This window comes from Saccoglossus kowalevskii, chromosome 15 (assembly GCF_978046115.1).
Source record: "Saccoglossus kowalevskii chromosome 15, keSacKowa6.1, whole genome shotgun sequence".
NCBI lineage: Eukaryota > Metazoa > Hemichordata > Enteropneusta > Harrimaniidae > Saccoglossus > Saccoglossus kowalevskii.
This window is the reverse complement of record NC_140655.1, coordinates 21,199,357-21,213,695: the sequence shown is the minus strand read 5'-3', so window position 1 is coordinate 21,213,695 and position 14,339 is coordinate 21,199,357. Positions and strand designations below refer to the sequence as shown.

Below are 14,339 nucleotides of genomic sequence, written 5' to 3'. Positions count from 1 at the left end.
AACTTACCAACGTAAATCCCATTCTATTTGGCATTTGGTCGTTGCAACATAAATATATATTATCAAATGTCAAAACTGTAACGTTTGTGTTCTCCAAAAAACAAAAAACACCAATTGGTTAAAAACAAGTGACACTTTTTTATAAAAATAAATCAGAGCTGAGAGTTTATCTGCAGTGCAGGTCTGATAATAATCTTTTTATGTCTTCTATTTTAAGGCCCTGTAAGTGTTTTGATGTTTAGATTGCCACATTGCAAATGTATATCACTGCAACTGTCACGATGTGAGAAATGTACTTAGTAGTAAATGCATTATTTCAAAACGCGATATATAAGTGTTTTTGTATTTAATAAATGAACACTAGCTGGCGCTACTCACGTAGACTAGATGGGATTTGGTATATATAGAGAATAAATGTAATATAAATAATTAGACAAGCAACTATGTAGATAAGTGCCCCCCCCCAGTTCTGCCACATTGATAGAACAGCTGCACAATGCCAGCAGCACTGTATGCTACTATGTTCACATATACGTGTATAGTGTCAGTACAACGAAAGTATTTCAAAAGTATCCACACTGCACGTTTACTTCCATAACACAGCTCACTTGACTCAGGAATCATCATCCAGGCCCGCCCGTCTCCCGCGACTGCGAATATCATACACTGTAATAACTACTATGTAAATTAGAAAATCAGACAAACCATAGTCTAGGTATTGGTAGTGGGATAAACCACTTTCCATTCAAGCTATGCAAATTTAAAAGGGCCAGTAAGTCAATGCTGTGATATTTAAATATTTAATTGTACTTGAGGATTTGAGACATCGTTTAGAGAACTCATGGGGAGATATACAATAAGTATTTTGATAAAGTTTGAAGATGGATTATAGAAAAAAAAGGTAGTAAACAAAAGTGATAACACATTAGAGTGTTAAACAAATAACATAGCGGCTGGTAATAATGTAAAACTGCGGTTGGGGTCGGTGTTTTCTTCATCATGTGGTATCTAAGGCAATATGACTTGGGATTATAACCATGACTCTTCTCGTGTTATTTGATGTGAAATGCCATGTACTAATCCAATCATTATTTTCCATCTTAGAAAGGGGTTGTGTCAAGAAGTGTTTTAGCGTACTAGTACCTAGTATAGATTTTATTATGTATTTTTTTAGAGCTATATTCTGGTGTTAATGAAAATTATCCCTTGTATTGTGTGTCATTAAATTTGTTATTTTCAGATATTAGGATTGTTATAAAAATCCTAATGTCTGAAAATAATAAAAATTTAATGAAACCAAATGTGTCAGAAATGGCTAAAACACCATCACAAAGACTAAAGACCAAAACAATGAGAGCTATGGATCTACAACTATGTAGCACCAAACTCGTGTGTGTATTTGTGCTCAGTGAACTACCTATGTCCGTGTATGTGGCTATGAAAGCATTGAGGGACTCGCATCGTGTGCAAGTTTCGGTGAAGTTTACATCAAGATAGCACGAGATAGCAGCTGGTAACATGGTATTGCCAAATTCGGGAGAGGGTTTATTATATAGACTTTATTATATAGAATAACAATATTCAATGATAAAGTGAACATTTCAAAAAGGATTGGGATTGTTTACTATGAATAAATGTGCAATGGCCCCAAGGATAAAAAAGTTAAAAAGAAAAACCCGTACTAATAAATAATATACAAGAATATATTGCAAAGAAGAGACATTTGATGTTCATATTGAAATAGCTACATGGAAAATACACTAATTATAATGAGTGGTGTAAGATTTGATGTTTTTACATATGAACTGTTATTTAATACTTCCACCAGTGATGTAGCAAGAAGACATATAGAACATGTTTGCTAATTGGAGTTGTGTCAAAGTGAATCAAGGTGCAAATTTGCTCTCTAACTAAATAAGAAAAGTAAAATCACCATCCCGGTAGGTTATGATTTTCGAATATCTCATATTGTTTCGTTCCTTTATTTACTACAATATCAAGCCGACCTTGGATACTTTGTTTATATTGACTAACTTTTATATAATTTGTTGTTATTGTTGTTGTTTTATGTTGTCCTGTAATTGACTCTTGTACATAGTGCAGCTATTTGCATTTGATTTGAGCTTTGTCTGGCTTGTCTGTATTGTACATTTTCACATACATTTGTAAAAAAAAACCATACAGACGATTTTTCATTATCACTTATAAATGGGCATACACTAACGGATTAACATTTTACTCTATGTTAAAAACATCATCATAGTGGATGATATAGCAAGAAAGTAATTCATATCGTTTATATACCACCATTCACCATTTCTTACGTGATCAAATTGCCAATGTGACAATCAATGTGACAATTGAAATGAAGTTTACGCCCTCAAAAAACACACGAAACAACTACACATGTATATATGTTCTTTTATAGTCACTTGTAATATTTAGGTATGTTAGGTTTTTGCATTGGCTTTTTTTCTTTGTCTAGTGGCTTGATCATCATAATTGTTAATTAAACAATGGTGTACTTATCTTAATTAATCTCTTGACAATATAGTATTAAATGTAACTGTCTCAACAAACATTGGGAATTAAAATTAAAGATTAATTTAATTTAATACTTTATGACATTCACTGCTCTTTTATTGTTTTAATTGCCTTTAACTTTAGAATTTATGTAACATCCCTTTATCTATTTTTGAGACACTACTGCTGTAATTTTCCAAGTGTTCCTGACACATACATCACTGGTTGCAGATGGCGGTCACATGGTGGTTGGGTGCGTGACTTTGCCGCCCTGGCATTACGATATTCGAGCCTGAGTGCCACTAAGTACACCAAAGCTTGTTATTTAAAGAAGAATTTGAAGAGTGCTCTGAATTCTATTCGTTGATTTTTACTACATATACGTGTACATGTCGAAACGGTATTATCAATCTATTAATTTACATTCACGAAATTAGTGACGTAAATACACATTACCAATATGAATTTATTTATTTCACACAATAGTGATTACTGCAATAAGGTCTCAGAATAAAAGATGAATTGCAAAAAATAAAAAGGTAAAGTAATAAAAATCAATCATAGAGTAACACTGGGATCGTTAGTCCAACTACAGTCCCTGGTCCAACGATAAATCTGAACGATAAATTTCGCTTTCCAGACATAAAACTGGCACATGGTAATCCTTCAAACGTTGAGGGCGATGTTACTATCGTTGCATTTTTAGAAAGCTTTGTTTCAATTCAGCTTAATTTCTTCTCCGTCGTAGTTCCAAAATGTATTTATTGTATAAAATCAATCATGCTCTCTCATCATTTTTTTATTTATTTTAAACTGACTATTTTAAAAGAAATATTACGAGAGACGTGTTCGAATCAGCCAACTAATAATTCCTCAAATTCTTTCTCTGTTGCCCGGTTTGCAATTGCCGCATAGCTCGAATTCTGGTTTTAGTCGAATACTGTCTTGTCGGAGTAAAACAAGAAAAAATAAATTGAAAATATGGCGAGTGAAAGAAAGTTCTTCGTTGGTGGTAATTGGAAGATGAACGGTAACAAGGAAAGCATAGATGGTATTGTGAAGTTTTTAAACGAAGGCGGCCTAAATCCAAACACCGGTCAGTAACCCTCCATTACATGTCGAACCGTGCACACGTTTTATAATTTTATTTGGGCCTTTATATTTCTGTTGCACGCACGCAGGCTCCCATATTTCACGGAATGGCTTCCCTTCAATGTCAGTCCGTGTCTATTGTATTATTCTTTGCATACTGTCACTTTGTTGTCGGCAAATCCATGTCAGACACGGCGTTGGGAACTGGGGTCAGCGTAAGGGTCATTTCGTTCCATAAAAAGTCAATGCAATGTCATTATACACGAACACATTGATACGAGAGGGCGCGTTTGATTCGAATGCAACTTTTTTAAGGTAGCGAGAAGGGTTTTGTGACATTTTCGAATAAAACATTCTCTGTCTGTTGTGTTGCTCAGAACAGTAATTTAGCTTATATATTTCAAAAGACTAAGTATAGAGGTACAAGTTCGCACAAACTGGACAGTCATTGTTTACATAATTATCACGTGACATCAAAAATGGCGAATCTTGCAAAAATAACTAAGTCCTTGATTGCGAGAGCACACTGCAGAATTTCCTAGTGAAATTTACGTCATGCATTGTCCGTAATCAAGTCCATTGAAATGCGTCTCGGATAATCAAAAGACCTATTATTCCGATTTCTATGCAGGTTTGTTTTTTTGTCCTCAAATTATTTCATACTTGACACCTTTAACAGACTATTATTCTGTGACAAAGCATTTTCTTTAAAAACCCAGACATATTTTGCACCATCATTATCTATTGAACGATAACTGCGAGTTTGAATGTCCTAGTCCGAACGCACTTGATTTGGCGGCGGTCCCAATGAGTCGTACTCAATCGAAACTTCAATTCGAGAAAAACGCGAAAAACAGTTTTGGTTAATAAAACACTGTAGATTTGCCACATTATTATAAATATTCACTAAAAATGGCCAAACATATTAACCACTGATATCATAGAGCTCATAAAGAGTGTCTGTTAATGAATAATTTCATGCTCGAGCGTGAAAAATGAAGAAAACTGCTGGCATTTGAGTCCCCACTCCAGGAACGTTCGGGTTTCCATTGTTATGCAAATGAATAACGAGGGATAATCCTCTGACAAACATTACTGTCCCACTGTACACGCTGACAGTTTACAAACAAGCTAATCCTTCAAGTGTCTCTGATAAGTGATCTAATAAAACGGTTTTCATGGTGAAACAAAATGGCTGTTGTTTGAAAACAAAATTGCTGTGTCAGAGTGTGACACTGAGTGGCAGATTTTTCTTTGCCTCATCTGTCAACGCTTTTTTTTCGCCACTGCGTTAGAAAACATGGTATTAGTAAAATAGAATATTGACTTGGAAAATAAAACGATTTAAAGGAAAGTTGCGCAAATTTACAGTACTCATTTTGCACTACCTCCCGCCGGCTCCCGCTTTCCAAACACCTTTTTTCTCGCTTTTTTGACCGCTTGTTGAATTGGACAATTATTTTGTTTTATTTTCGACCGCGCAAACCCCGAAATATCACCGCTCGCTCGCACGCATTTAAAATTCGGACTAACAGAAAAATTTCTGAGGTTCACATTGTCTTATAATTGTCTTTATGGTTTTTATAGATGTTGAACAGCTGACAGAAGTTATAAGCACGCAACCTGATCCTTTGGCCTCGATTTGGCTTGGACTGAATATTTTATTTTAAACAATATTCTGACGTGAAATACAAAATGTATTTCAACACAAGTACGACATGGTTGTCTGGGTTTTCTTTCCTGATTATTGAGTCTTCGCAATGTGTTTTGTATAATTATTGTTGTTTTCTTCAAGGCGAAGACAAGCTGAAGGACCATGAAGCTAAATGGCAGTTCCATGCATGGACTGACTGAAAGAATATATTTCTAAGCCTAAAATAAACCTAGTCTTTCGTTGATAATTTTGATTGTTTGGAATGTCTGTCGGCCGTGTCTGTCGACCGTGTAATAAAGACATTATTCTCTATCAACAATCCGCCCAAAATAGGAACATTTCTACTAATTCTTGTGTTTTTCCGACGTTTTTCGAAAAATCTGCGATTAGGCTGCGAAAGTAGAACATTCCGGGGGGGGGGGGGGGTGAAGAGCATCGCCAGGCGATGGACGCAGAGTTCTTTGGCAACGACCGCAAACGTAATTGTGATCAGCCATTGGTTGGCCACAGAGGTCAAAATACGTGTTCTATTTTTATGCGTTAAGTTTGGCTCTTCCGTTTCACCGCCTCCGGAATGTTCTACTTTCGCAGCCGTGTGAATCTTGAGTTTCGAAATTGTTCATCGACTGGCCACCAAATATCTATGGCTATAACTAAATTTTTAAGCCCAATAAATTATTCATACATGTCAAGCTCTGTTCGATTTTTTCAGGGCCTGTGGCCGTTTTTAGTCGAAAATATTTTTTGTGGGAACAATTTTACGTATACGTATACGGTTTAGACCGAAGTCATTCAATGATCGTGACCTAATTTTAAAAATTGAATGTCAAATTTTACCAGACATGGACCGACATGGATTCGGTATCGTTATTTTTGGAATTAATCATTAACATTTCCTCGTTTCTCTGCTCTGTCAAAATGAGTTACCTATGTTTTTTTTTCACGTGATTGTCTCATTAAAATAAAATAACATATTACATTTAGAACAAGCGCCCAAAACACGTAACAAGAGGTCCCAGTTCAGTTGCTTTCACGATACAAGTGTCATACAACTATTAGATTTGAAGTGCCGTTCAGAATTTAATAATAGTTAATACTAGTTAGTTGTACGTTCACACTTTACTATCAAAACCACCATTTCGACCACTCCTGCGCCAGTGATCAGTGTTTGGACGAGCGGCCGGTGTTTTCAATGAGCGAGCGAGCCAAAAAAAAAAAAAAAAAAAAAAAATGCGATTAAAATGCGGTCGGTTTCCGGTCGGACAATACCACATGGTCGGAAATTAAGCGTTAAGCGTTCGATGTAAAAGTGGAAGGTTGGGCGAAATGAGTACTGTATGGCCATGTTTCTCCGACGAAGTCTTCACTGACAATAATGCTGACAATGGACGTTAGATAAACACTCATTGTTTGCAACTGGAAGCTTATCACCAGTTATATCAGAATCGTCAACAACGGAGTATACAGATAAGATGTTATCATTTAAACCCTTTCAAAGATAAACAATATGCAAACGGCAGTTGTAGTCTTTTCTGCTAGCGTTTTAAAACATTGATTTGAGCGACGTTATTTCGCAATTTCGATCTTTTGTAAACCTGGGATGATGTATCAAGGTCTAAAGTGAACGTTTTATCAATTTTTGAAAAATCAAGAAAAAAGTGAAAATTTCCCTTCTCGCTACCTTAAAGCCATGGATAATCATATATCACTCATCTTTGAATTTTTGTTTCTTCAATAGAGGTAGTCGTTGCTCCATCTCCCATTTACTTGCCCTATGTACGCGGAAAACTTAACTCACAAATTGGTGTTGCCGCACAGAATTGTTACAAAGTTGAAAAAGGTGCTTTCACAGGAGAAATAAGGCAAGTATCAATAACTGCAAAAAGAAAAGAGGCAATAGTTGATATGTGGGCGCGAATTGGTATTGCATCAAACAATATTAGACCTATACAAATCATGTTCATGTCTTGTAGGATCAGAAACCAATCAAACATGCGTTACAGACCTCTCTAAAAATGCACATTCTAAAGGCTGACATCCTGCCCATATAGAGCTGCTAGAATGTAATTTGCTTGTTCATTTGTTCAGATGTACAAACTTAAATTAAGGAGATTTATTTTGGAACTGGAGGTTGTATGATTAAAGCAAATCAGATTCACTATCTACCATAAAAAAAATATATTAATAAATTCATGGTCTCAAAACTGTATCCTTTTAATTTGTGCACAGAAAAAAATAGTATTTATTTCCATGCTATTTACTCACTACAATGAGTTTTTACAGTACTTTTGATTTTAATCAAATTGGATTTTTTGCTCCATGGTTTTCCACTAGTGCAGCCTCGTACTGAGTTTTCATGATTGTAATGCTATTTGGGTCTGCCTGTTAAAGCGGGGAAGTTGTCACCTGCGCATGCGTCAGATGGCCACAGCATGTCATTGTTTACAAACAGGCGTCTACCCATGAGCCTTTGCATTTTTAGTGTGTGTTATTATTGCTTGGGACTCAATTACTGCGTGTGCACAGGTGATGACCCTCTCGCTTTAAAGTTGAAGAAGACACTAATAATTTACAATGAATACATGGCTATAGCTGATCACATTTTGATGAAGCATTGCATACAAGTTTGCCAGTATAGCCCATAACATCTGTTTTTCTTGCAGCCCTGCTATGTTGAAGGACAATGGTATTGATTGGGCAATTCTTGGTCACTCTGAGAGAAGACATGTCTTTGGTGAAAGTGATGAGGTATATAACAAGACACAAAGTACATTGATATTTTGTTCATGTTATTCTGAGTCATTTTTATCGACTTTAGGCTCACCAATTTAGGCTCACCAGAGGGTACATTCTAACTTTAGGCCTACCATACAACCATCGTGTGGTAGTTGTACCAAAATTTGTATGTATCATTTTTATTAATAGAAGTGAACATAAACTGAAAATTGCAGTTAGTATCAACTATGAACTATTTTAAACATACTGTGGAATTTTCGCTGAAAAGGCTTTTTGGGCGTTCTGTATGGAATTTATTTTCACTGATTTTTAATGAGTTGAATGTGAAATATATTTGCACTGAATCATCCCTTCAGCGAAAATAAATTCCAAGCGAAAATAAAAGTATTCTACAGTAGATTTGTAATGGAACAAATGCAGTGCATTTAACTGCAATTGATGAATTGACACTTTTGAAGCCAGTAGGAAACTTTTGAGTAATATCGATTAAGGTGAATTTTGACTGCTAATAGTTGATGATTTTTCTGTTCTGTATCGATTCAGCTAATTGCTGCGAAAGTTAGTCATGCATTGAGCTGTGGCATAAAAGTGATCGCATGTATTGGTGAGAAACTAGATGAGAGAGAAGCAGGAAAGACAGAAGAGGTTGTTTTCAGGCAGACCAAAGCCATTAAAGGTACGAATATAGAATAGAATGGAAATAGAAATAAAATAAAATAATTAACAGTGTTAATTGATTTACTCTGGATAATATTCATCTCAAATTTTGATGTGGCATGTATCTCAGGTACTACCGTAGTCATTGACACTGAAGGTCGGCTTTCTTTCTACACCGATCTGACGCATATTGCACAAAGGGGTGCAGGGAGTTAAAAAATGTCTGTTCAAAACTTAATCAAAGTTAATCGTTGATTTTACGCATATAATAAATCATTTCAGGGATTTTTAGTCCCTGTTCGAACGCAATAAACTTTCAGCGTTAAAATAAGAACATATTGTTTTACAGAAGCTGTATCTGACTGGAGTAAAGTGGTACTAGCTTATGAACCAGTCTGGGCTATCGGCACTGGAAAGACTGCAACTCCAGACCAGGTAAGAAAAGTCACAACAGCACCCTCTGCACTGTGATGTGCTAATTGAATTTAAAGCGGGGGAGTCGTCACCTGCGCATGCGTCAGATTGCTATAGTGTTCCATTGTTTACAAACAAGTGCCTACCCATGAGCCTTTGCATTTTAGCGCGTGTTATTGTCGCTTGGGACTCAATTCCGGTGTGTGCGCAGGTGACGACCCTCTCGCTTTAAAGTGCTGCGTTTATTTCCATGTTTTGTTGATAGCATAGTAATAGTTTGCTCAAATGAATTAAAACATGGTACATGCATACTTGTTTTTGTAGTTGAAGGTCTCACAGTACTTTGGAATTAATCTGCATATGTTAATTAGCTAATTTGCATACTCATTAACTATTTAAAGTTTTGTTGATATCCTAGAAATAGTTTGTTCAAATGGATTAAAACTTGGTTACATGCATACTTGTTTTTGTAGTTGAAGGTCTAACAGTACTTTGAAAATTAATCAGCAAATGTTAATTAGCTAATTTGCATACTCGTTAACTATTTAATGTTTTGTTGATATCCTAGAAATAGTTTGTTCAAATGGATTAAAACTTGGTTACATGCATACTTGTTTTTGTAGTTGAAGGTCTAACAGTACTTGAAAATTAATCAGCATATGTTAATTAGCTAATTTGCATACTCGTTAACTATTTAAAGTTTTGTTGATATCCTAGAAATAGTTTGTTCAAATGGATTAAAAATTGGTTTCATGCATACTTGTTTTTATAGTTGAAGGTCTAACAGTACTTTGAAAATTAATCAGCATATGTTAATTAGCTAATTTGCATACTCGTTAACTATTTAATGTTTTGTTGATATCCTAGAAATAGTTTGTTCAAATGGTTACATGCATACTGTTTTTGAAGTTTTTTAGCCTATAATTTTATCCATTATCTGTTTCAGTATGTTCTTTGAGTTTTTTCTTTGAGCTGACAAAATTCAGCCAGATACAAGACTGTCCTTAACATTGACCTGTTAAATTAATTTCCAGGCACAAGAAGTACATGCTAGCCTTCGTAAATATTTGACCGACAATGTATCAGCTGATGTTGCCAAGTCTGTCAGGATCCTATATGGTGGTATGTATTAAATAGTTATGATTCCCTTGCGTATGGCTAGTTATAGAAAGCCCTTATTATTACCCAAATATATCAGTTTATATACTGGTACATCTAAGTTCAGAAGTGCATTTGCCCGATGTTTGAAGTTGTATTAAATGCCATGTGTGTGACATTTCACCAGGCCATTCTTAGATGTACTTGGAATAGCTATTCTTAGATGTACTTGGAATAGCCATTCTTAGATGTACTTGGAATAGCCATTCTTAGATGTACTTGGAATAGCCATTCTTAGATGTACTTGGAATAGCCATTCTTAGATGTACTTGGAATAGCCATTCTTAGATGTACTTGGAATAGCCATTCTTAGATGTACTTGGAATAGCCATTCTTAGATGTACTTGGAATAGCCATTCTTAGATGTACTTGGAATAGCCATTCCTAGGTGTACTGTGTAAATGGCTGGTTTTCAGACTACACTCATACATGTAGCAAGGTTTTATTTTAAATTCATATAATTACAAAAATTGAGGCTCTCATTAACGTGCGACACTTGGTGTTTCTGTTCACTCATATTTGCCTTTCATTCAGAATTAATGCAAAGTTCCTTACAAGATTGTTCCTGATTGGCTACCTAACACCTAACAGTCAGACCAATCAGAGAGCAGCTTTTTTGTAGACAGTTTTTCTCAATGTATCGAATTCTGCCTTCTGTGTATAAGCTTAGATTCAACTGCTCATCTATCATAGTTAATTCCCAATTTCTCTAATACATTTTGATTCACAGCGATCTTTTAACTTTAAAACTTCTTCTGTCAAAGTTTTCAACTTTGGTACTATCATTCAATTTCTCGTTTCAGGTTCTGTTACACCTAAGAACTGTAAAGAACTAGCAGGCAAGCCTGACGTGGATGGTTTCTTGGTTGGTGGAGCTTCATTGAAACCAGACTTTTGCGAGATCATCAATGCTAGATCTTAAAAATAAGAGTACACTGATACCTGGAATGGAAATAATTGTGTAGATTGTGTGCGTGTTCATGAGGTCAGATAACTAACCCGACCTTGTGTAGTTTTTGCATGCTCATCCTAATCTTAGCTGCACAAATTTTTCAAATAAAACTGTCTGATCATGTACATTATTCTTGTATTACAAATTGTAAAATTCTCCCGTATTAAAAGCATGAACCTCTCCAAGCCCAGTGGCAAACTTAATTAAGATAAAAAAAAATGTGACTGAGTAAAGACTTACACTTACCACCTTTGGCATGTTGTTTTCAATGTTACCAGAAACACTGTTTTTTTTGGCCTAAATGCATGTGATGGTTCACAATACATTGAGTCAATTACATATATGCATTCAGAGTCGCGCAACAAAGCATTTTATGTACATGGTCCACATGGTGCATTTTGTATTTCTTTGGTTACCCATAATGCTTTGCATTCACCAAGTCATGCAATGTATATTCCATAATATACAAGTGGCCTTGTATACATCTTTTGTTAGTGTTTTGTGATGCTGTTCACACGCCCCATATCATAATCTGTTTTTTGTTTTCAATTTTATTCCTACATGTATACTGTATTTGTTTATTATAAAGCAATTATTGCATTTGTTTTATTCTGAATCATTAAATTAACTTATTTCGACATACCAGTAGATGCACTTCCACAATTTATGTAACCACATATACAACTAGTAAATCTAATACAGTAATTCTTGTTTACTGAGCCAAAATGAATTACTGTGGAATATTTTATTTTCGCTGGAATTAATTTTCGCTGAAAAGGCTTTTTGGGCCTTTTGGTTGGAATTTATTTTCACTGATTTTTGATGAGATTAATGTGAAATATAGGAAAAAAAGTATATTCGCTGGATTTTATTTTCACGGAATCATCCCTTCAGCGAAAATAGCGAAAATAAATTCCAAGCGAAAATAAAGTATTCTACAGTAGTTTTTCAACTGTAGAGGGTGCTGTTCACAGGTGCTTATTTTTTGCACCCCATTAGTTGCAACATGGAGGTAATAAGGTCATTTGGGTTCAGTATTGTGTGTATCAACAAATTGGAATAAATTGGCAACAGGCCTCTCATAGAATTCAAATATGAAAGTGTACTTTTAAACGGAGTAGAGATCATGACAAGAGATTTACTACTAGGAAGTGCACACTATGAAGTAGATGCATCAGAGTCTAGTACATGATTAGGCTTCCATAGTAAGCATACAACTATAATGTACATGACATGCATATATGTAATTGACAAGTTTTATTTGTTTATGAAATGAGCACCGAAATTGTTTAAAGCAATAGCACTTGCCAGTTTGGTGGTTCTTCTGATTTATATTTTTTGTGGCATGGAGTCTACAGTCTTGAAAAAGCTGTCATAAGAGGTGCCAATAGTTTGTGACTTTTAAAGTGAGAAACATAACGAGCACATATTTATTGAAATCTATCAGTTCACCACCCTTTGATTTATTATGTATTATGTGTACCATAGAGCAAGATGAATAAAATTTGAGATGAAAGTTTAGTAACAAATTAATGTTTTTTGTTTTTTTTTCAACATGGGGGGGGGGGGGAATGGAGCTTGGCAGTTGTCTGGTCGCGGCTGTAAAATGGTACATCAAAACTTGGGGCTTAAAAAAAAAAAAGTGCCATTCTTAAATTAATATCAAAGCAATCAGACTTGTCGTTTTCAAAAAGCTGAAAATAAATAGCATTTTGCAACAAAAACTTTTCTTAATTTTAAAATTGAAATTATCTTCACAAAGTGAATAAATGATATGTCAAATAAAAGTCAGTTGAACAAGACAATTTCAAGAAGTTGAAAATGGCCTTTTTAACCAAAAATATTCCCTCAAGTTGAAGTTATGAAATTAGCAATATTCAAAGGAAATGTACTGGAAAGTATCCAAGCCATATGGCCATGTTTTCTTTCTGAGGATGAGTATGAACTAAAATTCACATGTCTGTTATGTGAATACATATACTGTAATTCCCTGTTGCCATGAAACGGTTTTGCTTACAATCTATTAAAAGTTTTATACTGATTCCAGCTTTGTTTACCGGTACTATTTTACAGGGACTTTGTCTTATAAGTAATTCCTTGAAATTCTATTTGGCTATAGTATTAGGTGAATATGAAACTCAAAAATAGTGATATATTTCGGTATTCATGTCGAATTCTGAACATACCATCATGTGCTATAATCAATATCACTACTGGTAACCAAGGATTATGGGATGTTTGATGTGCTCTCAACTTGACAATGAGTTCTTGTGTTGTAATAATTGAGTCCAGTTAAATAAGATCCAGTGATCCAAGAGAAGGAATTTAAGTGACATGCCAGTAAATACAATGTATAGTCCCTGTATACTAGTAGTAGGACATTCATTTAATAGTCCGAAAATGAGGACTATAATTTCATGACTGACCGTACTTGTACATTTACACATTTTATTCAAATTTGGCACATTGAACATCAGACCCTCGTGCATATAATTTGGTCACCAGATCAGATTCTAATTGGCTGACAGATGGCCACTTTGCTTTTACGAATGCGGTTTCAGTGGCAAATGTGACATACCTCGACCGCATCTCATTTGAAAAATGATTGACAAATTAAAACGTATTTTACTTTTTTCTGCAGTAAGGCCACTTGAAACATTTACATATGGCTGATACTCATGATTTCGATGTTTTGAGCAATTTCACTGAGTTTCAAGTACTTTGCAGGAAAAAGATACGTTCTTTTGTTATTTTACATGTTAATGTGCATTTAATTTGGCGAAATTAAAAAACTGAAAAATTAATGCTTTTACAGTACCGAGAGCGTTGTCATTATATGGAGTATGTATTGATTCTATGCTATCAGTGGTGGAATGATGACAAAAATGAAGCATAACGTCAAAAATATCTTTATTCTGAGTAAAAAAGGAAAAACAGTTACTTATGTACCCCCACTAACTCTAACCCTCCCCACTGGCATTCCTTGTATATTAATGGCATATGCCTTTCTTAAAGACACATCTAGAGGGGGCATAAACAATAGAATAGGGCGGCTGGATATACTCAACAGTTCAATATTGAACAAGCAATACAACTCATCAGCCAACTCAATCGAATTATAATAAGATAGTGTATTGTTTGTTTATATTTACA

General features: G+C 34.9%; 1 protein-coding gene across 1 annotated transcript; it reads left to right on the top strand.

The window, feature by feature from the left end:
• The first annotated feature begins 3,414 nt into the window (after window positions 1–3,414).
• Window positions 3,415–12,709, top strand: tpi1 (triosephosphate isomerase 1). Its single transcript, NM_001184810.1, is given in 7 exon segments — window positions 3,415–3,619; window positions 7,008–7,131; window positions 7,933–8,017; window positions 8,549–8,681; window positions 9,012–9,097; window positions 10,111–10,198; window positions 11,038–12,709. Coding segments are annotated over 7 exon segments (750 nt in total). The 5' UTR covers window positions 3,415–3,504; the 3' UTR covers window positions 11,157–12,709.
• Window positions 12,710–14,339: the final 1,630 nt, after the last annotated feature.